At 46.2% G+C, this 24,175-nt stretch overlaps 1 protein-coding gene across 3 annotated transcripts in view; it reads right to left on the reverse strand.

Moving 5' to 3' along the window:
• Positions 1-4,538: 4,538 nt before the first annotated feature.
• The window catches only part of rusc2 (RUN and SH3 domain containing 2), a 44,412-nt gene continuing 24,775 nt past the window's right edge, over positions 4,539-24,175 (reverse strand). For 2 of the 3 annotated variants that reach the window (XM_061730687.1, XM_061730686.1), the window contains 10 exons: positions 17,654-18,307; positions 16,357-16,554; positions 15,215-15,379; positions 13,166-13,242; positions 11,813-11,987; positions 11,559-11,664; positions 10,594-10,640; positions 9,506-10,487; positions 8,608-8,766; positions 4,539-8,172 (listed from right to left, as the gene is read on the reverse strand). In XM_061730687.1, coding sequence (XP_061586671.1) covers positions 7,965-8,172; positions 8,608-8,766; positions 9,506-10,487; positions 10,594-10,640; positions 11,559-11,664; positions 11,813-11,987; positions 13,166-13,242; positions 15,215-15,379; positions 16,357-16,554; positions 17,654-18,307 — 2,771 coding nt within the window. In that variant the 3' untranslated portion in view covers positions 4,539-7,964. The remainder of the gene's footprint in view (positions 8,173-8,607; positions 8,767-9,505; positions 10,488-10,593; positions 10,641-11,558; positions 11,665-11,812; positions 11,988-13,165; positions 13,243-15,214; positions 15,380-16,356; positions 16,555-17,653; positions 18,308-24,175) is intronic. The other variant, XM_061730688.1, reaches the window with a different exon arrangement.

Consider the following 24,175-nt stretch of genomic DNA (forward strand, 5'->3'; position numbering starts at 1 on the left):
CTCTGTCATCTCAGTCTGTCTTTTTAGTTCTTCCAGGGTCATTTTCTCATTTGCAACCTCGATCTCTCTTTCCCTGTCCAAGTTCTTGTTGATCAACATCATTCTTTCCATTTCCTCTTCACGCTCTACTATTCCTAATATATTTCTAATATACTCCAGTTCATTGCTGCAGTCGGTCAGGACAGCATTTTCTTTTTTGCAGTCTTCAATCTCCATTTGGAGTTGGCGGAAATCATCTGAGACCCGGGACTGAGCTCCATCGCTGGGAGAGCTCACAAATCCCTGTCTGGGTTTTGGACCTCCGTTAGGAGCTCCATCCCAGGGAGAGCTCACAAATCCCTGTCTGGGTCTTGGACCTCCGTTAGGAGCTCCATCCCTGGGAGAGCTCACAAATCCCTGTCTGGGTCTTGGACGTCCGTTAAAAGGCATTTCTGCGATCAACACGGTCGGTGTGTCAGTAAATGTAGGTTTGAAGTTCTGAAGCGTTTTCTGAGGTGATTTCCGAGTCGTTAGACGTGGTTTCCACCAGAGAGTCTTGCAACAGGTCGTGTCTTGAAGGATTCAAGATATATACGGTTCGAAATGTGTCAGTAAATGTAGGTTTGAAGTTCTGAAGCGTTTTCTCAGTGTTTTCCGAGTCGTTAGACGTGGTTTTCACCAGAGAGACTTGCAACAGGTAGCGTGTTGAAGGTTCAATACACTATGATTCCGTACGGAGTTTTCAGAATATTTGCACAGTGCAATAGAATGTTCTGTTGTGATGTTGTCATGGTAACCTTGTTGAGCGCTGAGGCCCCGCCCAACCTGAAAAAACCATCTCTTTGATGTACGTGATGACGTCACGCGGACGGCAGATCCAGCATGGCGGAACCGCTCACTGAGGAAAACTACACAGAAACAGATGATCTAAAAACCTTCATCCAGACACAGATGATCTAAAAACCTTCATCTACAGAAACAGATGATCTTTAGAAACTAAACACTGGACTTAATGTAACACAGTTTACTGCTTTATAAACTAAACACTGGACTAACTGTTAGAACTTTATCACAATATTCAAATTTTCTGAGACAGTCCTGTATATCTAAATAGATATGTATATAGATATAAATAAATGTATATAGATATGTATGTATGTGTATATATATATATACAGTATATATATACAGTATATATATATATATATATATATATATATATATATATATATATATATATATATATATATATATATATATAGGGTTTCTCCTGCTGCAGTGGACACCCAGCCTATGGAGGAAACAAAGTCCCAAGTCCCCCAAATTCCATCTGAGAACCCTGACAGCTCATCTGACAGCTCGGATGAAGAACCAGTATCATGGAAAACAGAGGAAGTTGTTGATGTTGATGTTGTTGATGACAAAAAGTGTTTTTTGCACCTTTTGAAAAAGCAGGAGAAATGGCCATTTCAAAAAGTCCAGAGTTACAATGTTCAATGGACAGTTTCAGAACATGTTCAGTTTGCATTCCTTCATCTCCAATTTCTTGTAACTGTGATATAACACTGCTTTATATACTAAAAACCTTTCAAATCTATTTCCGTTTTTTTAGTTTTTATTCCATGTAAAGTGTTATTAAGCACTCATTACATTTTGTGAAATGTAAATGACTCCAGATAATGAAAGTTGAAGTGGTTCTGAAAAAAGGGGGTAAAGCAATTGGTCCTAACACATTTTAAGACACTTTTACAGCCATAATAACACAATAAATTCCAGGCAGATTTTTATTACTTAGGTAATAAAGTGTTAAAGTTGAAGTCCTGCCGCCTTCTGGATTCATAACCAATCCAATGGAAACAATCAAAGAAAATCCCTGTACATTTTAAGTGAAGTTATTAGTGTTGTTTTTGTTATTACATTAGTGGTATTAGTACTGGTTTGAAAAAAGTGCATGAAGGGTGAAGATTGTCAAAGCACATTATTTTTTCTTTCATGCATCTCCTTCATTTTTGTGCAGGGAAAGACACATGGATGGTTTCTCTGTTTATCCCTCATTTATACGTCTGGGTCCAGGTATTTTATTGCACACGTATGTTCATTAATATGGACAGGTTTGTTCTTCCTCTGTGTGTACAGCTAACGTTTAATCTGTCAGAACACAACTGCATCCTTTTACATCCAAGCATAAATTATATCCCAATTTAAAGAGTCTCATTATCTATTAATTTGCATTATTTCATGTGCATTTCTCCGAATATTTATAAGTTGCTTGTTGGGAAATTTTCAAAATGTACTCAAAAACATCATAAAATATCAGCTCGTAGCAAAGAAGAGACCAGATAAAATGTAGTAAGAAAAGGAAGGAAAACATTCAACGCAGATAAAAACTCTTAATACTTAACATGCTCAGACTCACAGGCAACATCAAACAACCAAAATACCACAGCTCCATCGCTGTTAACACTACAACCTTTGTGGATAAAAATATTCCTTTCCTAATTTTACATATTAAAATATCTGGTATATATCTGAGAATGTTTATACATCCTTTTCTCTCGAACTTAGTCATAAAAATGTTTTACTCCGTTTCCGGAAGCTAATGTGACGATGCAGTCGACGCCGAATTTTTTTTTTCTTCTTATCGTTAAAATAAGAATATTCTGCCATCTAATGACGAAAAATAGTTGAATGGAGAACTCGACTTTTCTCCTTTTCTGTGAGTGTATTTTGTATTCTGTGACTATTGGTGTGTTTTGTTGTCCTTTAAGATTGACTCTGATGACGGCTCCTTAGTCTCTTGTTAGGCTCAATACTTATATTGTATGCATTTTTTGATTTGTTGAATTGACTAGGTAATGTTTAAATGTGCAATGCTGATTTATTGACTGTGATTTTGTATTATTTTTTTCTTTCTGTACAGTGTACAGAGTCTCTCACCCTCTGCTTGTCATTGGCAGGTCTTGCTGTTCAGGTCATGTGACCTCCTACCTGCTCACACTGAGCAGCTGTCTGCAATTATCTATTTAACTGTGAATTGAGCTGTCTGACAAACATTTCACTTCTGTCCTGACGAAGGCCAGTTTGGCTGAAACACGTAGACACGCTTTTAATAGATTAGCCATGCACCAATAAAGGCATTCTAATTAATTTAATTAAACCAAATTGCGCAGCCTTTGCTCAGAGGAGAGATTGACAGATCTACTTTTATTGGCAATTGAAAAGGACATTCCGATCAACCACAGTGACGTGATTGATACATTTAAGGCCGCGTTCAGACTGCAGGCAAATATCCGATTTTCTTTTTTTTTTAGGGACATGGTCAACAGAAAGTTGCCATTGTGAGCTGCAAAACCGAAGCACCCCACTTTCCACTGGTAAGTTGTGACTCTGTGACACACACACACACACACACACACACACACACACACACACACACACACACACACACACACACACACACACACACACACACACACACACAGAAACCCCTTAAAAAGCAACTGTACAACATTCCCATATCAGGTAAAGCATAGGCTAATTTGGCTTTGCATCATTGTCCTAATGATATTGTATGATGCGATTACATGTTACACCCTTTTATAAATATGGGTTGCTATAATTCTGTCATCCTGAATGTTATTGTCGGAAAGTGTTAGTCGTGTTCCATGTGCCCCTTATTAAATTTCAGGACCTGCCCCTCCAAAGGTCTCTGCACATCCCTGCTGGGCTGTAAAGGGTTTTCATTTCAGTTCTGAAGTGGGACAAGTCAGATCTAGAATTGTTTTTTTTGTTCTGCAATAAAGCATCTTTCACCCACTCTGCAAAGCAGGCTCTGGTTACGGTGAATCTCAATAACCTTGACGTCATCTACCACACCGCCGTCGACTCTTTGTGCTGCCTCTTGCCCAGGTCGTCGTTGTAAATGAGAAGCTGTTCTCAACTGACTTACCTGGTTAAATAAAGGTTAAATAAATAAATAAATAAAAAACACAAGGAGGTGAAAGTGTGAAAAGCGCCGCCAGACACGAGTCTACGACACCAGTCCACCACACCTTCTCCAGCTCCCCTGGGATGGGAACAGACCCGAGGTTTTGACCCGAGGTTCTGACCCGAGGTTCTGACCCGTATACCTCCAGACCGTCCGTCCACCTGCTCAGGCACAAAAACACAGACGGACTCAGGATCACTGCACATCCATGAACGAACATGAACGAAGGGAATCTGCTGCTCTGAGACTTTAAATGTTTGTGAAATGTAAAACCTCTGAAGGTTACTTTAAGTATCCACATTTCAAACTGCATGAATCATGAATTTATCTGTTCTAACTTAAACCTTTCATAAATGATTCGGTTGAACCGTAATTCTCAGTAAATTATTTCCACCTTTGTCAGTGTCCAGTTATTTCACTGACCCGTGCAGGTTTTTTTCTTGCTTTAACGGAACGATAGCAGCAAATCCTGTTTATGTGACATAAAGAGCTGATGCAAAGCAACGTCGCCACCTGGTGGCAGATGTTTTCCTGGAGGAACCTGAAGAAAGACACACCAGCAGTTTGTGATCACATGAGCACTTTGTTATTTAATATCCATAGTAGTTTGATAATGTCGTACGCACACATCGTATAGCCTGGAGACGGTGAGAGGAAACGTGTTACCGATGCTGAAAGTATTTACAGAGAGAGAGAGAGAGAACAGAACACCTTCCTTTTCTTCTCTCTTCAACATCTACAGGTGCAGCACTTCAATGTGCAACGTTTCAGCTCAACAAGAGACTCTCCTCTGGCCTCCGTCAGCATCCTCCCGCGTCTCTGGTTATTGTGGGTTTTTGAGCTGGATGCACCTTACACCCTCACGCCAACTTGTCAAACTCGGACGCTTGTTAGCAGCAGAACTAAAGTTTATACTCTCCTCCTGTATTAAATTATTAATAACATTCATACATACGTACAGTAGCGCTCTATGGCAAAAACTGACCACCGGAGGACTTAAATATATGTACAATTCAAGGACGATGAAGTCAGGGGTTAAAATAAAAACTGTACAATAATACAACTGAACAACTTAAACGGTCAAATTATACGTAACGTTGGTTCATGTTTGCTGTTGTCAGCTCTCACTTTAGTTCTTCTTCCAAGCGAAGGCCACATCTTTACACGTGTGGGGGGCAACGAATGCTTTCAAGGTGTGGGGGAGGGGGTTCCCTTTAAATGTCCAAAAATATCTTCATACATCTCTTTGCAACTTTTTGTTAAAATTCAAACAAATCTGGGAAAAAAACAAACGACACAAAAGGATATACAAAATAGATTCTAACGTCAGACTCGGCATGAACGGCCTCTTTCTTCCCCTCGAGAGCTTTAAGGCATAAACGAGACATTTCAACCTGTTCTTGGGTAGAAAACACCAAACCAGTCCGCAGCGGTTCTGATCCACACCGAGGCATCATTCCAGCTCCTGGAGGAGTCCTGGAGAAGTCCAGGTTCCTGTTCGCGGGGACGTTCCCTCGCATACATGAAGGTCGATGAATAAATAGAACTGCAGTGTGAAGTTGTATTGACAGGATTCACAGAGAAATCAGATACACATGCACAAGTCAGGCTGTTCAGCTGTTTCTGGTCCAGACGTCCTCATGAACCGCCGATGCAGGAGAGACCGGGGGACGACTGGGGGGGGGGGGGGGGGGGGCTACTGTTGCAGGGTTACATGCTCTTTAAGCAGAACGTGGCAACAAGGATGTAAAAACAGGTATCATCGGGAGGACTGTCAATCGTGGCAGGGTTAACTGTTGCCATGGTTACGACCCTGCCGTACCATCTTCTTCTGCACGAAGAGAGAGCTGAAGCACAGCGGAGAGGGACGGGAGGTCAGAAAGGTCGCGTTTTCCGTCACATCGGAGGAACCCTCTGGCGTTAAATCAACCCGAGGTCCATTATTTAGAGAGTAAAAGGATGTAAATTCAACCGAGTATTTGTTCGCAGGAAAAATGGCACTTAATGTTGAAGCAGAAGTTAATCGAAATAAATATTTCAAAGTTCTGAAAAGTGCTCAAACACGTCATTAAGTGTTTAACTTCGCACGTGTGCAGAAAGCTATAAAAACAACTTGTTCTACAGGCCCGGTCCATGCCGCCACGTGTGAAGTCCGAACAAGTCGCGTACCGGTGTGGCGTTCATGACCTCTGCTTCCACTTCTACGTTGCTGACAGCTGTCGGAGGCAGAGGCCGGGAACCCTCGTCGCTCAGGAGGACCGACGTTCCTGAGTCTCATCGGAGGATTAAAATAGTTTCTTGAAACGACGGCGGGCCGCTGCTGGAGGACAAACCCGAGGTCTGCCAGCTGAACTGAGGCCGTTTCAACGCAGGAACGTTCCTTTAAATACCGGGTTCAGCTTCATGTCCATGTCGACAACTACTTGGTTTGCCTTAGGACCTGCCGTTCGATCCGAACACCGGACGTCCGTCCCGCAGCGTATCCCATAACGACACTAGCAGGGCTTCGGCGTCCGCCGTGGCCGAGGAGATTAAAGCATACCTGTCAAGTCTCCCGTTTTGGCTGGAAACTAACGTATTTTACTCCCCTTTCCCACCGTCCTCCTATATTAGTATTTTCCCGTAAACTTCCCGTTTTTTAATATAATCGTTTTTAAACAGCAAACTGAATTGTCACTAGTCTCACGAGAACTGCTGCTTGCTGCAGCCTGGGTGGCCGCTCTCGCGAGGTTAGTGGCGACAACGGGAACAAACTCAGAACAACAAATCAGAGATGGATGGATGTAACGAGAGAGAAGACATTTCTGCTAAAAAGCGAAGACTTGGTGTAAATATCTCTAGAAATGGGAAACCAAATTTACTTTCCTAAAGAGCAGCAGGATCGGGCTCAGTTACCTGTTCTGAAAGTTGTGTAACTTCGATGTTAGTGTCTCACGGCGCTTGAGAGCCACATGAGTGAAAATGACGAAAAGAAAATGTAAATGTTCCACTTGAAGACAATCAATGTGTATATAAACTGAAAATATTTAAAATAAATAAATGTGCTTTAATTCCCTTTTTATGTTTTCATTTTGGCTCTATTATAGGAATTACTTGAGAATGTTCACAGCATTTCAGTGTCAACAAAGGTAGAACTATGAGATTCTGAGCACATAATTGTAGTTTGTAAGTGATTGACAGGTAGTTATTTTAGATTTCTGTCTTAAAATGTAACATTGGTTGTGCTGGTGGGACAGCGGGTGGCGGAAAATTTCCCGTATTTTTAAATCCAAAACTTGACAGGTATGGATTAAAGGCGTTTTCGTTTCCGCAACAAGGATGGTTTTGTCCGTCTTGTTGCGCTTCATCTCGGAGGTTCGAGTACGAACGAAACGGGGCAACACCGCCGGAATTAAGAAATGAGTCACGAAACAACGAAGAAACAAAGAAAAGAGACAAGTTGAAAAGATTGTTGGTTGTGAGTCCAGTCACGCGACTCGACTCGTTACCGCCCCCTGGTGGGTACGACGTGAAACAACCACACGAGGTTTCATCCCAGCGGAGACGGGCGGAGTGAGGGGGGAATAAAAGCGCGTGAGGATGTAGACGTAAACAGGCTCCTCCCTGTTTCTGTTCTCTGCTACTAAGAATAAAGTTTTGAATCACACGTCTGTTACCGGAGAACCAAAGAGCAGAACAGAGAGGCTGGTTAGCTCTACATAAGCGGCGGGACAGCTAGTTTAACATAGCAATGGTACAGCGAGGTGCGGCCAGGTGTGGTCTAGTTCATGATGGGGATCTGAGGCACCGGGTGGACGGTCACATGTTTGAGCCGGTTGGGAGTTCCAAGAGAGAGAAGCGTGTTTGACAGTCTTTGGGTTTGTTCTTGACTGGTGTTCTGGTTTTTTGGGTGTTTGCATGCACACTTGTCTGAACCCGTGAAGCAGGTGTGAGTTTGTCCGAGTTCTACACGTGTGGCGGTCCTCTGGGTCGGTTTGCTCTCTCGGGGGATTGTCGCTCACAGCTGCTCGGGTCCGGCGGCGTCCCGGCTGTCCTCCGTGCTGCTGAGGGTGACGTAGATGATGGGGACGAGGCCGTGGGCGGAGCCCAGGGAGCACAGCAGCCAGTCCGGGTCGGCCCTGCTCAGAACCCGCAGCACGTCGCCCTTGTTGAAGCTCAGCTGGCCGGGCTCGGTGGCGATGTGGTGGCACAAGGCTCGGACCTCACTGGGACACGAGAGGACAGAGACACAAATATAACCCAAATACTAGACCACCACTCATCATAATCACATTCTAGTCCAGTTTAACAGAAGTGGAAGAAGAGAAAACAACTTCAGCCCAACTCTGAGTTTGATCTCATCTTTGATGTTTCATCACCAGAAATCTAATTCCAAAGAAAAACTGGATTGACTGAAGTCAAAGTCATTCTTGACCCCTCGGGTCTCTTGTGTGATTATAAATATGTGTATTTGTGCTGTGAGGCTGATGGAGATGGAATCTCTTTTGGAGCCGGCTAGTGGTCAGTAGAGGAACTGCAGGTCTGGATCCAGACCCCGGTGGTCAGTAGAGGAACTGCAGCTTTTCTGCTGGAACATGATCCATCGTGGTGAAACATCAAAGTCGAGACTGAACTCGTAGAAGCTGAAGATGTTTTCTCACCAGGGAGTCTGTTGTGCGGGTGCCACGCTGGCGGCGGCGGTGGCGGTTTGGGCGTGAGTGGGTGTGGAAGGAGACTCCACCTTCCTCCCACTGCCTCCCATCGTCAGAGCGACGAGGTCCAGGACAGACCTGTCCAGGCCGAGCCAGCCTGACGGCGGCCTGGCGGACGGAGAGGAAAACCAGTTACACATCACTCAGGTCTCTGCTGGGTTTAAGGAAGTTCAGCTGTGAGGCTTAAGACGGCTGCAGGTTAGGGCTGGGCGATATATCGAAATTTTAATATATATCGATATATTTTCAAACACGATATGGTACGAGACAATATCGTTTATATCGATTTAAAAAAAAAAAAAAAAATTTTTTAATGATTTTGATATAGCTTATTTTGTGACAAACTGACTTGAATGTTTTATTTGAGATTTGCACAAATGTTTTGTTATTTGCACAACTGTCAACCTCAGTGGAAAAGTCTGCCTGTTACTGTCTACATTGTATTAATTGCACAGTGTATTTTAATTTAATTGTTATGCAGGAAAGGGATATTTGTTTTATTTTATTCAAGAAGCATTTTTATTCTATATATGCAGGCAGTTTATTTTTATTTCATTTGTTTTATACATTTTGATATTGTGCAGACCTCTGTTAATAAATGTACCTGTGTGACATTTGGCACGAGGCTTTGTATTAAAACTGATTGTTTTTTTAAGGGTTTGCCTCAGAAAAAAATGAAGCTAACAGAGATGCTATGCTATAATGCTTTGGGGGAAACCCCAATTAAGGCACAGAAAAAATCTCGAGATATATATCGAGTATCGCCATTTAGCTAGAAAATATCGAGATATGACTTTTGGTCCATATCGCCCAGCCCTACTGCAGGTGCAGAAATGTAGTCACTCACCGGGTCTTCTGGGATCTGGCCTTCAGCTCGGCTGCGTCTCCTCTCAAAGGAGAACCGGCACTGGAACCAAAGAGCCTGCTCCAGCGCAGACCCTGTCCCTGCGAGGGGCTCTGCTCGGGGGCCGCCGTGGGGGCCGCCGTGGGGGCCGCCGTGGGGGCCACCGTGGGGGCGTTGCCCCCGGTAACCTCCCGAGGGCGTGCGTCCTTATCCCGGTGGAGAACCGACTCGGGGGGGCTGCCCATCCAGGACGGCCTCCCCCAGGAACCCCTCGACTCGTCCCCGTCCTGGCTGGACTCGGCGCCCTCCACCACCCCCTCCCTGGCGGGCGGCGGCTGGCTGTGACGTCTCTCTGACGACCTCCTCCTCTTCTCCACCTTGACGAACTTGGAGCCTTCGCTGGACTGGTCGATGTAGATCTGGGAGGACTGCATCAGCTGGTACCACCAGCCCGCCTGCCGGTCCTGCCGATGGCGTCCCTCCACCCTCCTCCCGTCCCGCTCTCCTCCGTCCTCGCCGTCGCGCTGAGCTTCCTGCCCTACACCCATCGCCCTGCTCTTCCAGAGAGTGGCTGCAGAGCCGGGTGTCAAGCTCTCGGTCGTCGCCTCCGTCTTCTTCATCCTCCGACACTCGGCCCCGTCCATCCTGGGCCACGTCCCCTCCCGCCGCAGCCCTGCTCGCTCTTTCCTGCCGTCGGCGGCCGAGTCCCTGACCATGTCGCTGACGGTGGCGCTCCAGCCACGCGTCAGCTGGAAGGTGGAGCGGCTGGACAGGTGGAGGCTCTGACCGGCCGAGCACAGCTGCTCCTTGCGCCGCAGGTGCTCGCGGCTCTTCTGGAGGAGGTGCGGCTCGAACAGCAGGTCCAGGTCGAAGGGGAGCAGCGCCAGCGGCTGCAGCAGGAGGAGGAGCTCCTCGAAGAGAGGCTGGCACGCTCCGTGCGACAGCGCAAGCACACCCCACGGGCTGTAGTGTGCTGCTACGATATCTGCGAGGCGGGAAACGAGATAGAAGAAAACAAGAACTCCTGAAATGAAGCTTTTGAATGTGACACCAACATTTTAGTTTCTGATCAATAAATAATGAGGTCTCACCTTCATGTGTGTGCAGGTGACTGAACCAGAACTCCAACGATTTCAGGCTGAAACAGAAAAATCACGTTCGTGGACTCAGAGAAGCTGGATGACAGCAGTGGTGGAGACACTTTTGGCGCTTTTCCACTAGTACCTACTCGCCTCCACTCGGTTTGGTTCTTTCCCACTAGGGGTCTAACGTGCCGAGTAGATACTTTTCTGTAACTACTCTGAGGTTGTAAGCGGGCTGAGTCGGCTGTATCTGACGTCATCACACTACAGGCCACCGATTGGTCGGGGGGTTGGGAGTCAGACGTCTGAGTCAGGATGTGACATCAGCGAAAGAGCGACGCTGACGGCGGCTTCTTGTTCATTTTATTCAAGGCAATGGCAGCAGAAGTCTGTTTCATGATCCAACTCTGAGGTGCAGATGTTCATAAACCTGGTGGCTGAGGAGAGAATTAAAAAGGGATCTAGACGGGCGATAAGGAACGACCAGATCTACCAGGAGCTCTGTCACTTCATAGCTGCTCGCAGCTACCAAGCGCCTAGGCAAACTAAAAAAAACTAAAAAGCGTTGCCACTTGAATATGTATATGAGCCACTGCTTAACCCACTGCGCCACCAAGCGGCCCCTCTCACTCTATTTTTTTAACTTGATATCGAACACAAGTCACAGACCCAGCAGCACATATATCATCTCCTCCAGGTTCTACATCTTTAGTGTTGTTGTCTTCTTCGTTTAGATCACACAATCAAATACGTCACAGCAGCTTCGGTCCAACCTCCTACTTCTGCTCCAGGTGCTGAATTGTTATGGAAAAGAAACCAGGCCAAGTTGAGTCGAGCCGAGCTGAGATGAGTAGAGTCGAGTAGGTGCTAGTGGAAAAGCGCCATTTTACACTCACGAACAAGGCTATCATTTATCACATCAGAGTCTGACCTCCAGGATCGGGGTGGGAATGAGATAATGAGAGAAGACTCACTTGAGCAGGCCGAAGATGAAGGCGTTGAGTCTCATGCTGTGGCTCGTGAGCTCCGAGAACTGGCTCACCTTTGAGAACAAGCTGTGGAGGACGCGCGTGGACGGGCCTGGCGGGGGACGAATTCATAAACCGATGTCAACATTTCACCTGGAACGTCTGATCACCTCACTCACATATCATTGAAAATATCTACTGTGCTGCAGAATTTGGCATCAGAACTGGTGAAACCAGCCACAAAAGCCTGGGCCGCTCACCCAGCTGGGTCGACGCCTCCACCAGGCTCCAGGGCTGGCAGCGGCGCTGCCCGATGATCAGGTCCAGCACGTAGGCCTTCAGGCCGTCCTGCAGCACGTCACGCAGGGCGGGACACAGGTACTTCAGGATGAGGTGACCCACGTTGGGACTCACCCAGCTGTTCCCCAGCTTGGCCTGGGGGGGGGACACCGGGGGGTCAGGGAATACAACCGGCACGCATCCTCCCAAAACTCTCCTCACTTACTTGAAATAATGCAGATTGGCACAGAAATCCAGTGAAATAAAAGAATAAACTTCAAGAAGTTAAATGGACTGAAAGGGAACAGAAGTGGTCAGATGGCGCCACCTGTCTGTGAAGATCAAGTACCGTATTTTCCGCACTATAAGACGCACATAAAAGCCTTTAATTTTCTCAAAAACCGGCAGTGCGCCTTATAATGCGGTGCACCTTCTATAAGTGCACCTTATATCATTACGGTAATTTCTGTTACTGTAGTCAGGGGGATTGTGGGTACTGTAGTTGGTGTCGCCGAAGATTTTGGGAATGAAGTGGAAAAGTTCCCCTCGGTGTTTGTTTTGAGTTTTATTTTGTTAATAAAGTTTGACTTACAGTACTTTTCTTGGTTTTTTTTTTGCATTTGCTGTAGTATTTTGTAGCATTTCCTGTAGCCGAGCTCCATCAGGTAGATACGTAACTCAACCCCAGCCACCATAGTACGATATCTTATCGTATATTCTGTGCGTCTTATAATGCTGTGCGTTTTATATATGAAGAGGGTTTTAAAATATGCCATTTATTGAAGGTGCGCCTTATAATACGGTACTTAATTTGCACTCATTTAGAAGCCGTCACTACACGAACTTGTGAGTGTCGCCACTCACACATTCATAAACAGGGTGCTTGCTCTTTTTCCAAGTTAAAATTCCAGACTTTTCCCAGACTTTTTTAAAACTGATATTTTTTTTCCCAAGACCTTAACTTTACGTACTTGTATACTTGTGTGCCTACTGCCTACTTCATTGGTTGAGATTGTACCAATTGTGTTTATTAGAAATGTTCCTTAGAATTTTTTATAGGCTAGTATTCAATGAACGAATGCATTATTCACCGTAAATTATGTTTTTACTGATGAAAACGTTTCAAAACATGAAAATCACAAGTACATGAATTTCACATTTTCACAATGCCTTTGAGCATACTGTAAAATTCTACCATACATTTTTTCCCCATACTTTATTAAGACTTTCACACAAAATTCAAGACTTTTCAAGGTCTGGAAAACAGTGTTTAAAAATTCCATACTTATTAAGACTTTCAAGACTTGCGCAAGCACCCTGATAAAGCCTCCTACCTTCACATCGGGGTCTCTGCTGGTGCCGAAGTGCGCCACGATCAGATCCACCGCCGTGTTGACGGCTTTCACCAAAGCTGATTGGACGAGAGCAGAAAGGACGGAGAAGTTAGTATGAGTGTGATGCTTTATCAAGTCCTGGCCTTGGTTTCCTGTTCACTGAGACGCCAGGAGCACAGATACCCGTCTACCTCAGAGCTTTCTGCTACGGGATCACCACCGTAGATTAACCTGCTGGAGCCTCGTCAACAAGAGGACAGCGAGTACTTCACTCTACAACAACCTTTTTATGGGGTATAGCCCAACAGGCTATAAAAAGGTAACGTACACTCCAGGATCAACATAGGACAACAGCAGCCGCGGACTCCCATCTCATCACCAGTAAGTCACCTGACGTGTAAATTGGTCAGATATAGATTTTTACCAGCCGTCTATCACCGTTCTTCCCCCACCACTTCAAACCAAGGTGCCCATCAGTCTGTAAATTGTGCATTTTGCAGTCTCAACATAAATGTTATTTTTTCCGTTGTATAAATTCTTTTAACTACTGACTGAAATGTGTCTAATGTTGGGGAGTCTTTTTTTAAGCCAGTTCAGGGTTATTGCCTTCTTGGCTGCTGCCAACAATATATGCAGCAGGTAGATCTTTTTCCTGCTCATTCCTTCTTCAAGAACGACCCCAAGGATGGCCATTAGTGGATCCCTGGGTATAGAAAAAACAAATACTTTGTCCAATAAGTCTAATATCTCCCTCCAAAAGTTGTCCAATAGGGGACACTTCCAAAATATATGTGTGTGGTCTGCAGACTCTTCCCCACACTCCCTCCAACATGCACTTGTTCGATTGGGGTCTATTTTGGAAAATAGACAGAATCTTCTACAGAATCGATGTACTATTTTCCACTGGAACTCTCTCCATAGATTTGCATTAGTGACTTTATGCATTTCTGATGCTATATTATCCCAAACCTCCTCGCTTATTTCTAGTTCGAACTCTGCTTCCCATGTGTGTTTGATATGTAGGGTATTTTCTTATTTCATGTCAGATAGTATTCCATACACCTTAGATATTGGGCTCTCCGTTTTGAATTTTTGTCAGGTATTGCTCAATAGGTGAGTCAGATTTTTTAATGTGGTTCCAGTCCGGGTGTTTAAGCAAATAACTTCTTATCTGAAGCTATCTATAAAAATCAGACCTTGGCAGGTCAAATTCATTAATCAACTGTTCAAATATCTTCAATTCCTGATCCTTAATAAACTGGTGGATGTAATTATGATTTAGATGTCTCCATCTTTTGTATCCCGCGTCTAATTTTAGAGGTATAAAACCTTTTAGATAAGCTTTACTGCCATCCGTAGGCCTGAGTATGTCTTATGTGTCTTTTAATGCTTTTAAGACAGAATATCGTGACCCGGAGCGGCTGCCATTAGTTGTTGAAGTTGTTTATTTATAGTAGGATAAGCCCCTTGAGTTGTAACAACTCGTTTACGAGGGGGTCCTAGAATTTAGTATTATATTATTATTAGTAAACATCCCATCCCATGGTGTGTATGAAACATGTAACAACAATAAGAAAACAGAAGTATATACATAGCTATGAAAAGGAATACACTAACTTCCAACGTAGTGGTCCACTGTCCAGTGAACCTGCCCTGCCCGCCACCCAAAGTTACTATATAAGGTCTGTTATCACTCATGCAGATATTCAGGGTAATGACAGAGTAAAGGAGTGTCCAGATCCTCTACATGTCTGGGCCTGGAACTGTCTGGTATTAAGACAGTAACACAAGTTTCTTAAGATGTTATAAGAATTCCTGGCGTTCGTTTCCCCTTAAATGCCGCCCCGGACCACCCAATCTTTCATCACCATATTCTTCGATGATTCCAGTAGGAGCCATGATATAGAAAGCATCAGACCATAAAAATGATTAGGGGGAATAGAACTGCAGCAGTTTCAAGAGAAACCACAACTCTGAATAAAGCTTCTGAACCCGCGTGGGCGAGGTCCCACGTCCACACCTGCCACTCGCGTCCACACCTGCACCCACCTCTTTTCTGCGTCAGATCAACAGAGATGTGTGACGAGGAGCAGGAGAAGGATGATGAGGACGCGTCGGGCGACAGGCAGAACTCCTCCGGCGGTTTCTCTGTGAGGGAGAAGTAGTCCGGCAGGAAGTCGTTGTAGCTCTGCTGCAGCTTCGCCGACTGACCCCCTGCACACACACAAACACACACACACACACACACGTAAGACACTTCAAAAGCATGACAACCCTTTGTGAGACCAAAGCATTTCTGAATCTTCAAGTACGTTATTGTTACACTAGCAGACTTTCTTAAACCCCTTAAACCCTTAACCTTCACATCTATCGCATACCTGTCAAGTGTCCCATTTTGGCCAGGAAACTACCGTATTTTACCCCTTTTCGTCCTCCCGTATTAGTATTTTCCTGTAAATTTCCCATTTTATAATATAATCATTTTTAAACAGCAAACTGAATTGCCACTAGTCTCGCGAGACCTGCTGCTTGCTGTAGCCTGGGTGGCAGTTCTCGCAAGGTTAGTGGCGACAATGGGAACAAACTCGGAACAACAAATCAGAGATGGATGGATGTAACGAGAGAGAAGACATTACTGCCCCACGAAAGCAAAGACTTCGTTTAAATATCTTTAAAAATGGGAAACCGAATTTACTTTCCTCAAGAGGAGCAGGATGTTCAGTTCCGAGTTCTGAAAGTTATTTCAGCTAGAGACACAGAAACATGTGTCTGTGCCATCAGTCAATACCAGAGAGCCACATAAGTGAAAATGACAAATTAAAATCAATCACTTGAAGACAATCAATGCGGATATAAAATTAAAATATTTAAAATAAATAAACGTGCCTCAAACTTTAATTCACTTGAGTTTTAGGGTCTATTGTAGGATTTACAAAAATAAGAATGTCCACCGCATTTCAGTGTCAACAAAGGTAGAACTATCAGGTTCTGAGCTCATAATTGTAGTCTGCAAGTGGTTGACAGGTAGTTATTTTGGATTTCTCGTAAATCTGTCTTAAAATTTAAGATATTGGACCTCAGCTGGCGGAAAATTTCCCGTATTTTTAAATCCAAAACTTGACAGGTATGATCTATGGTCTCCCCATCTAATGGTGCATGCGCGCCAGCACCGGCGGTAAAAGCGTGAGCACCGTGGGGCTGTCCGAGCCGGGGGCCGGAGTGAGCTGCTGGGAAATCAAACACGTTTCGTCTGGCGGGTCGTCTGAGCTCGGCGCTCCCAGAGACGGGACCCGGTCCTGCAGGGGGGGGCCCAGAGACCCTCTCCACCCCCAGAGGGTTGCGGCGACGGTACTCCCTCCACTTGAGAGCCTGAGGAGAGAGGTGGTGTGCTGTTGGGGAGTGGAGGTGACGGGGTTGTGATGAGGGGACCGGGAGGAGGATGAAGATGGGTTGTTTTTTTTAAATAGGAGGATGGGAAGTAGCAGAGGAAGGGCGGGTGGAAAAAGTGAGGAGAGGAAAGGAAGAGATTTAAGTCCATGCATGAATGGAGAGAAGAAACAGAGACAAGAAGAATAAGAACGTAAGAGAATCTGTGAAGGAAAGAAAAACGCTGAGTGCAACTTCTCGTCTTTTAATTCGCCTGTTTAATTCAGCATCTCTGCCAATTTTCTTATTTGCAGTTTTCTTGTATTTAGTTTATTTTAACGATTGACCTCTAGTGGTATCGCTCTGTTTCATCAGCATTCATAAGAACGTAGACAACGTGCAAAAAGACGGACTCCGTGCACATCTTCGGTTTCCTCTTTCACCATCGCACTTTGGGAAGCCTTCTTTATATTTTAGCGTTATTTCCACATAGACAAGAGTGAGTTTGATGCTCCCTTTAACAAGGTCGTCCCGGTTAAACAGCAACCATCGGGGAGCCGTTGGTCCCGGTGAAGCTGCAGTCTGTCTGCGGTGAACACTGACACACCGGGTCGGAGCGGATTTGGTCATATTGTTTAAACTGTGTTTTGTGATTAATAAGCACTGTTTTTAATTATTTTGCGTTGGATCGATGTAGCAAATAAAACAGTTCAGACCATCCAGCTCCTCAACCATCAGTTAAGTTTTTCCCATGAGCAGAGTTCAGGTAATAACGGCATCCCAAATCAGCAAAATTGTCAGTTTGCTAGATGAAATAGATCAATTCCTTATTAAATAAGTTTGGGTGTGCATAGCCATGCTCATGTATGCATGTGAATGAGTGTATGTTTGTGTGTACACGAAAGTACAATCTGCATTGAGGCTTCTTGCTTTGGAAATCCCGGACTGTGATTGGACGCTGCCTCGGCGTCGCCGCTGCTCGTTTGCATAAAGTTGAGATTCTCTCAACTTCAAACTGACGCTCTGGACGGCTCTCGCAGCGAGCTTTCATAGACAATGAATGGCAGACGCTTTCGGTGTGAATGCACGGTAAGAGCGCGCCGGATTTCTTTCAGGACGTACCGTGTTGTGTCCTGGCCGCGGGTCCTTTGCCTCCCTCCACATGTTGTCCAGAGTCCAGACAGCCCAGTGGGCTCAGAGCGTCACCGTGAAGAGCCGGCGAGCCCTGCGGAGCTCCACGGTGGAGACACTGTCCCTGCACGGCTGGCAGCGCCGGCGGCACCACCCCTCTCTTCACCCCCAGAGACGGGGGCGGGGGAGTGTTGGGTAATGGCGTTGGCCCGCCTCCCTGTTTTACTGCTGGGGTGTGCAGCGGGCCGAGGCCCGAGGAAAGCGGGCAGGAGAGGCTGTGTGCAGGCTGGGGGCTGGGGGTGCAGGTGGAGCAGCTCCCCGAGCTGGGGGCCCCCTGGTGGCGAACCGGGGAGTAGCTCCCGAGAGGCGAGGGCCGGACCGACTCCAGAGGGGCGGCAGCTGCGCCGAGGGGGTCGGCCGGATCTTCACCGCCCACCGGAGCCCCGGACCCGGAGCCGGAACTGGACCGAGCCTGCATCCCGGAGACGTAGCCCGTGAGCAGGGGCAGCAGAGGCTTGGGCTGGGGGGGTTTGGACGGGAACTGGTGGTGGAAGGTGAAGGGCTGGATGGGGAGGGTGGTGGGCCGCTGCTCCTTGCTGTAGCGGACCACCGGCAGCCGGCTGTCCGACGACGTGGAGAGACCACCTGCAGGAGCAGAATGACGCACGGTTAACCGCTGAACGGGACAGAAAGGCTGGAGATGAACTTTGTTCTGGCGCCGCTGAAACAAAGAAAACACAGCGCACCATAAAAGCACCATAAACCTCAAATATCATCAGCTCGATCTTATAAAAGAAGAAAAGAAAAACAACATCATGACATTTATGAGAAGAAAGGATTAATGAAACGAGTTATAAATGAGTTTCTTTGCAGATTACACATTCAGTGAGTTTATGATGCACCTTTAAGAGATTTAAATAATGCATCATTTCTTTCACTTTCGTTCAGCCTGATTATTAACTTTCAGCGGAATAACTCTTGACCGAGTCCCAGATAAAAATACTGTGCCATGTTTGAAGCTTCTGTCAACCAGTCGAGCTCAGACCCATGCGTGTGCACGTGTGTGCTGAACACAATACAGTCAAAACTCTTATTTAAGATCTATTCTTTACGTTCTGAGCTTCTTCCTCAGTAAACTTACAGTAAGTTATCATTTAACTGGCATTGTGCTCTCTTCCTCAGTAGCCACGCAGAGTCGGCCTAAATCTGCCTGAATCTGCCTGAAACTGCCAGAATCTGCTTAAATTTGCCTAAATTTGCCTGAATTCACAGTGACTTCGTTCCTGGATGCCAACATGAAGGTGAGAAGTGAAAACACAAATAGAAAAAGGTTTCAATCCTTTATCACAGACAGCCAGACGTCAGTTAAGACTCTGCTCTGTCATGCCCTCATGAACACACACACACACACACACACACACACACACACACACACACACACACACACACACACACACACACACACACACACACACACACACACACACACACACACACACACACACACACACACACACACACACACACACACACACACACACACACACACACACACACACACACACACACACACACACACACAGAACCTGAAAGCGCTGTGTCAGGAGAGCCACCAGACGTCGTTTGTCTACCGCGAGTCAGTGTCAGTGTTTTCTGTGTGTTTTCTTAAATCCAGCGTGCACCTGACAGACCGGAGCGTGTGACATCTGCAGCGTTGCGCAAGCTGTTTGTGAGCCTGACGGCCGGCCCAGCGTGACCGCGTGATGCGGCTGCGGTGAGGTCTGCCGGCCACAGGGAGGCGACATGGAGCTGCTGTTGCAGGCTGCTGATGGGGGAGGCGGGCTGGACACCCAGCTCCCTCTGGAGACGGGAGAGAGAACCTCCTCCGTGCTCCATCAACCCCTAAACTGCCTTCTTTCTCTTGTCTCTCCTCCTCCTGGCCTTCTTTCCCGTCAGCTTGCTCCCTTTCACCTCCTCCGCCACCCGTCTGTGCTCCATAACTCGTGGGTTGATGAGCCAGCTTTCTGGTTGGAGTTGGCTTCGTTAGCGAGCGCAAGGCCTTTAAGAGACGGCTGCAGAGAGACAGCCCAGCTGACTGAAGGGTCTAATGAATAATTTACAGGCTCAGATGCTGCGCAGCATCTCATTACACCTTAAATCATCCCGGCCTTCCACGGCACGCACACACGAAGGGAAGGAAATGAAACCTGCAATATCTTCCCCAGTCCTCCTCTTTCCCTCTAAATCAGCGTCTCTCAACCCTTTCCAGGCATGAACATGTGCTGTTCTCTGATTTCTTTTACTTTTTTTCTCCTCAAACGTCCACAGACTCCTAAGTTGAGCTGCTCTAAACTTTACTTTTGACCTGGGAGATTCAGATCCCTTTGGGAGGTTCCCTCTAGGAAACTGACATCTCTATCTCACTCACTCAACACTGTCATATACAAATCAACACCCATATAAAGATGAAAAGATAAAAAAAAAATAATAATAAAAACTGCAGTGCCATAAAACAGAATTATATGGATAGAAAAGAAATGTGTCAAGAGTCACTGAAGCTTCAAACATGAAGAGGAAGTTGTTGTTGTTTCTGTATATCAAAGTATCAAATCATTTATTTTATGTAAAAGTGTGTGAAAGGCAACTTAAACACTCCGGTGACCTCCACCATGTCGAGGACCAGGGGAAGAGGTTTTCGTTTATCCGAACCGATCGCCACGCTTTGGAAACGGGTGACCAGCGTAACGACCCGTCTGAGTTCAGATACGACCGGACAAAGACGCGGCGACACTCACAGCCGCTCGGTCGTGTCCAGGTGCCCACCAGAGGCCCGGGACGGGATCTGGTGGTTCTGACCTGCCTGGGTGTGCGGACGTCTAGAGCAGAGGACAGACGGGCCTCCTTAACGCTCCGATTATCCCAACAGTTCCTCAGTTTGAAGGAATTCCAGGCATGAGAGTGTTTATCTAAACTCCAGCTGAGACTCTCGGTGGCTGACTAAAGACACGTCGCTGAGGCTTCAGATGGAGAACCGGAGCGACTTTTAATGGTTGGAAAGTTTCGGGTCGGACGGGTTTCTGGCCGTCAGATTTCAGGACGAGGATCAGCAGTTCTACGGTTAGTGTGTACTCCCAGTACATCATTAATGTCATCCAGCTCCGGGCTGCTCGGGGATTATTATCCCACGTTAATTAGATTATTTCTCTCCACGTTTACCTGCTTCCTGCTCAGGATGGAGAACCGCACTCAACTGAAGACTTGACACAATTAATGGGTTCATTAGCTCAGCGGCTGTCATGACTCGGCATTGGGTGAAGTCTGAATCTGGGATTAACTGGATTGAGTGAATTACAGTGAACGTGAACATGACGGGCTGGTTTGTTGTGTGTCCCAAGAACCAGAACCAGCGTTCAGTTATTCTGCTCCTCACCGGTGGAACAAACTTCCTGTAGACCTGAGGTCTGCTCCAACTGTAGATCCTTTAAATCAGGACTAAAAACATTACTGTTTACTGAAGCGTACTCTTAAATTAAATACTTACCTGCTGTACTCTATTGCCCTTACTTTTTAACAACTTGTGCTCTTTATTACTTATTACTAATTATCATCTATTACTATTATTACTGTTAATGTTGAAGTAAAGCACTTTGAATTACCGTGTGTTGAATTGTGCAATACAAATAAACTTGTCAGCACCTCTGCATTGGGACGCTTCTGGATATTCCCCACTAAATCAGGCACTTTTGCTGAACATTGGAATGTGTATTGATAATCAATAAATGGTAGTTGGGCTGCAACGTTTAATCACTTAAACGGATTACATCAATTCTGAAAGTTCCAAATGAAAACCAGGCTGAAGTTTTAGACGTTTCAAAACCACGTAAATGTCTTGTATGTGGCGCTCAGGGCTGAATGTTTTTGCAGTGCGCCACGGGAAGTGCTTGGGGTTGCCATGACGGCGTGTAGACCCTTGAAAGGCAACCAGATGAGGAGCAGCGCCGCCAGGCGGAGGGCGTCTCGTGGCTTTGCAGCCCCTGTGCGACGTGGGTCGTGGCAGAAGTTGCAAAGCCGCGAGACGGCGGGCGACTGATTCATTGACCTTCCAGTTGGAGGTCAACCACCTCCACCTCTCGACGTGCCGTCTGCCTCGGCCCTCGGCCCTCGGCCCTCCTCCCTCCTCCTCCCTCCTCCTCCCTCCTCCCTCCTCCTCCCTCCTCCCTCCTCCTCCCTCCTCCTCCCTCCTCCTCCACAGATTCAGGTGTAAAATGTTTGGTGAATACAAGCTGGCAGGTCTGGGAAGGGTTTGTTTTCAGGGTGAACTGGGCCTCCAGGCTGTCTGGATTACAATCAGTACGTACACATGCAGCGATTCAACCTGGTTGCAGATCTGATCAGATAATGACATGCAGAAGATTGGATCAACTTGTCTGAGTACACATGCTGTTCTGAGATCAGACTGAATCAGATTGAATAAGCCACTGTAACCAGAGCATGGCTGACTCCGTGACGCTAGGTGGCGCTGTACCCGAGGTAACCATGGTAACCATTTCAACAAAGAGCCACTTCCGGTTGACCTCTGCTTAACAACAACAAGGAAGGAAAAAGTGCAATATCACTGCTTTCCTATTAATAATCTGTCTAAAACAGCCTTTCTCAACCTTTTTTCAGTCATGACACCTTTCAAAAGTGAATAAAATCTCACGACACCCCAGAGTAAAATATAATTAAAAACCGCGCTGCATCGCTCTGACTGTAAATGCGAATCTTACACCGTGTCCACACTGCATGCGACGCGAGCGAGCGTCAGCGTCAAAAACAGTTCCATTGCTTTATGTTTTATTTGCACTGTCTATACTGGTTGCGAGCGACGCGGCGCGCCGTTTTGAGCTGGACTTTTGTCGCACGCCCTGCTTCTATTTTCTTCCTGTCGGTCGCGTTGAAAGCCGGTTGAAAGTTGGAAAAAAAAGGTGAAAGCGCTGTAGGAAACAGTCATTTCAATACAAGAACCTCAATAAAGTGGCAGCTGCTGGAGGGAGATCGCCAGGCTGGAAGGTTCTGATAAAATAATAAGATATAGCCTAACAAGAATCTTATCTTAATCTTATTTGAGCTTAATTTGTGCCGGATCCAACAAGATCTGGTACCTATTTGATCATTTCTCGTGTCCTCTGCTTTTCCCCACATCCCAGTAATGATGGGACATGTTTGCTGCATTTAACACCACGAACACGCCGCTCACTCCAGCTGTTCGCTGTTTCATTGCGTCACCTCACGCCGTTATTTTGTTGTTTTTTTCCCCACTTTGGTCGGACGGTAGACCTGCTTATATTTTCTTCCTGCCGCCTGCGTTGAAAGCGCTGTAGGAAACAATCATGGATGAGGAACGGCTGATCCAGTTAGTTGAAATGAGAAGTTATCTCTATGATTCCTCCTCATTTCACTACAAAAACCTCAATAAAGTGGCAGCTGCTGGAGGGAGATCACCAGAGAGCTGGCAAAGGGAGCGCACGGGCGGTTGGTGGGGAGAATAAAAGGAGAGTCTCGGGCGGGTGAATAAAGGCAGATTTATGGTTCCGCGTAAAATCGACGGCGTAGCCTACGGCGTATGGTACGCGGCGACGCGCAACGTTCGGTGAGTGCGCCGCGTACCCTACGCCATAAGGTCTGCGTTGGTTAACGCAGAACCATAAATCAGCCTTAAGGCTGCAGGCGGCGTGTGAGCAACGGATGACTAAGAGGGAGAATAGTTTCTCCAGGAGTGGAAGCAACGCCGGGCCAGTTATGCCACAGTTTGCAGATGGATTGTTGATCCGTGGGCTAACGTGTTTGCTGGGACTATTTTGCGAGCTTTTGCAAAAGCGTGCATTTCCGAGGCGCCGCACGGCACGGAACGAGACTCTGACAGCGAGGAGTTCGGACTGGCACAGCTGATTTAGCGGAGCTCTTTAATGCAGAAACAGAGGATGAGACTTAATGGGTTTGATTAATGTAAAAACTGAAATAAAGTAGCCTACAATCAAACAAAGTTTTGCTCCCGCTGTATTTTTAAATAGCACCTTGTGTGCGTGTGTGTGTGTGTTCTTGTGTGTGTGCCTTTTCGGTCGGTGCGCCGTGTGTGTTTCAAATACAGAAATGACACAAGACTGAGGCCTTTCCACACGGCGCCCGTATGGTCGCGAAAATACAGTATTTATATATGAAATGTCAGAATAGGAAATATTTTGACGACACCCCTGAAGCAGTCAAACGACACCCCAGGGTGCTACTGAGCAGCGTCGTCGTCTCCTTTCACTTCCAGGTGAATCCCCTCCCCCGGGGGAAAACCCCACCCGGGGGAAAATCTCGAGCATGCGCAGACTGTAATATCTATGTCCCCGTTCACATGGCATTAACAAGGCGGTTGCGACTGGCTTGGGACTGGCTTATCTAGGTGCTGCAAGTAGGTTGACGAATCCGGTCTGATCAGATTGACTGGACTGACTTAAAGTGTTCACATGCAGTTAAAAAGTCAGT

Source organism: Cololabis saira, chromosome 9, assembly GCF_033807715.1.
Source record: "Cololabis saira isolate AMF1-May2022 chromosome 9, fColSai1.1, whole genome shotgun sequence".
Classification (NCBI taxonomy): Eukaryota; Metazoa; Chordata; class Actinopteri; order Beloniformes; family Belonidae; genus Cololabis; species Cololabis saira.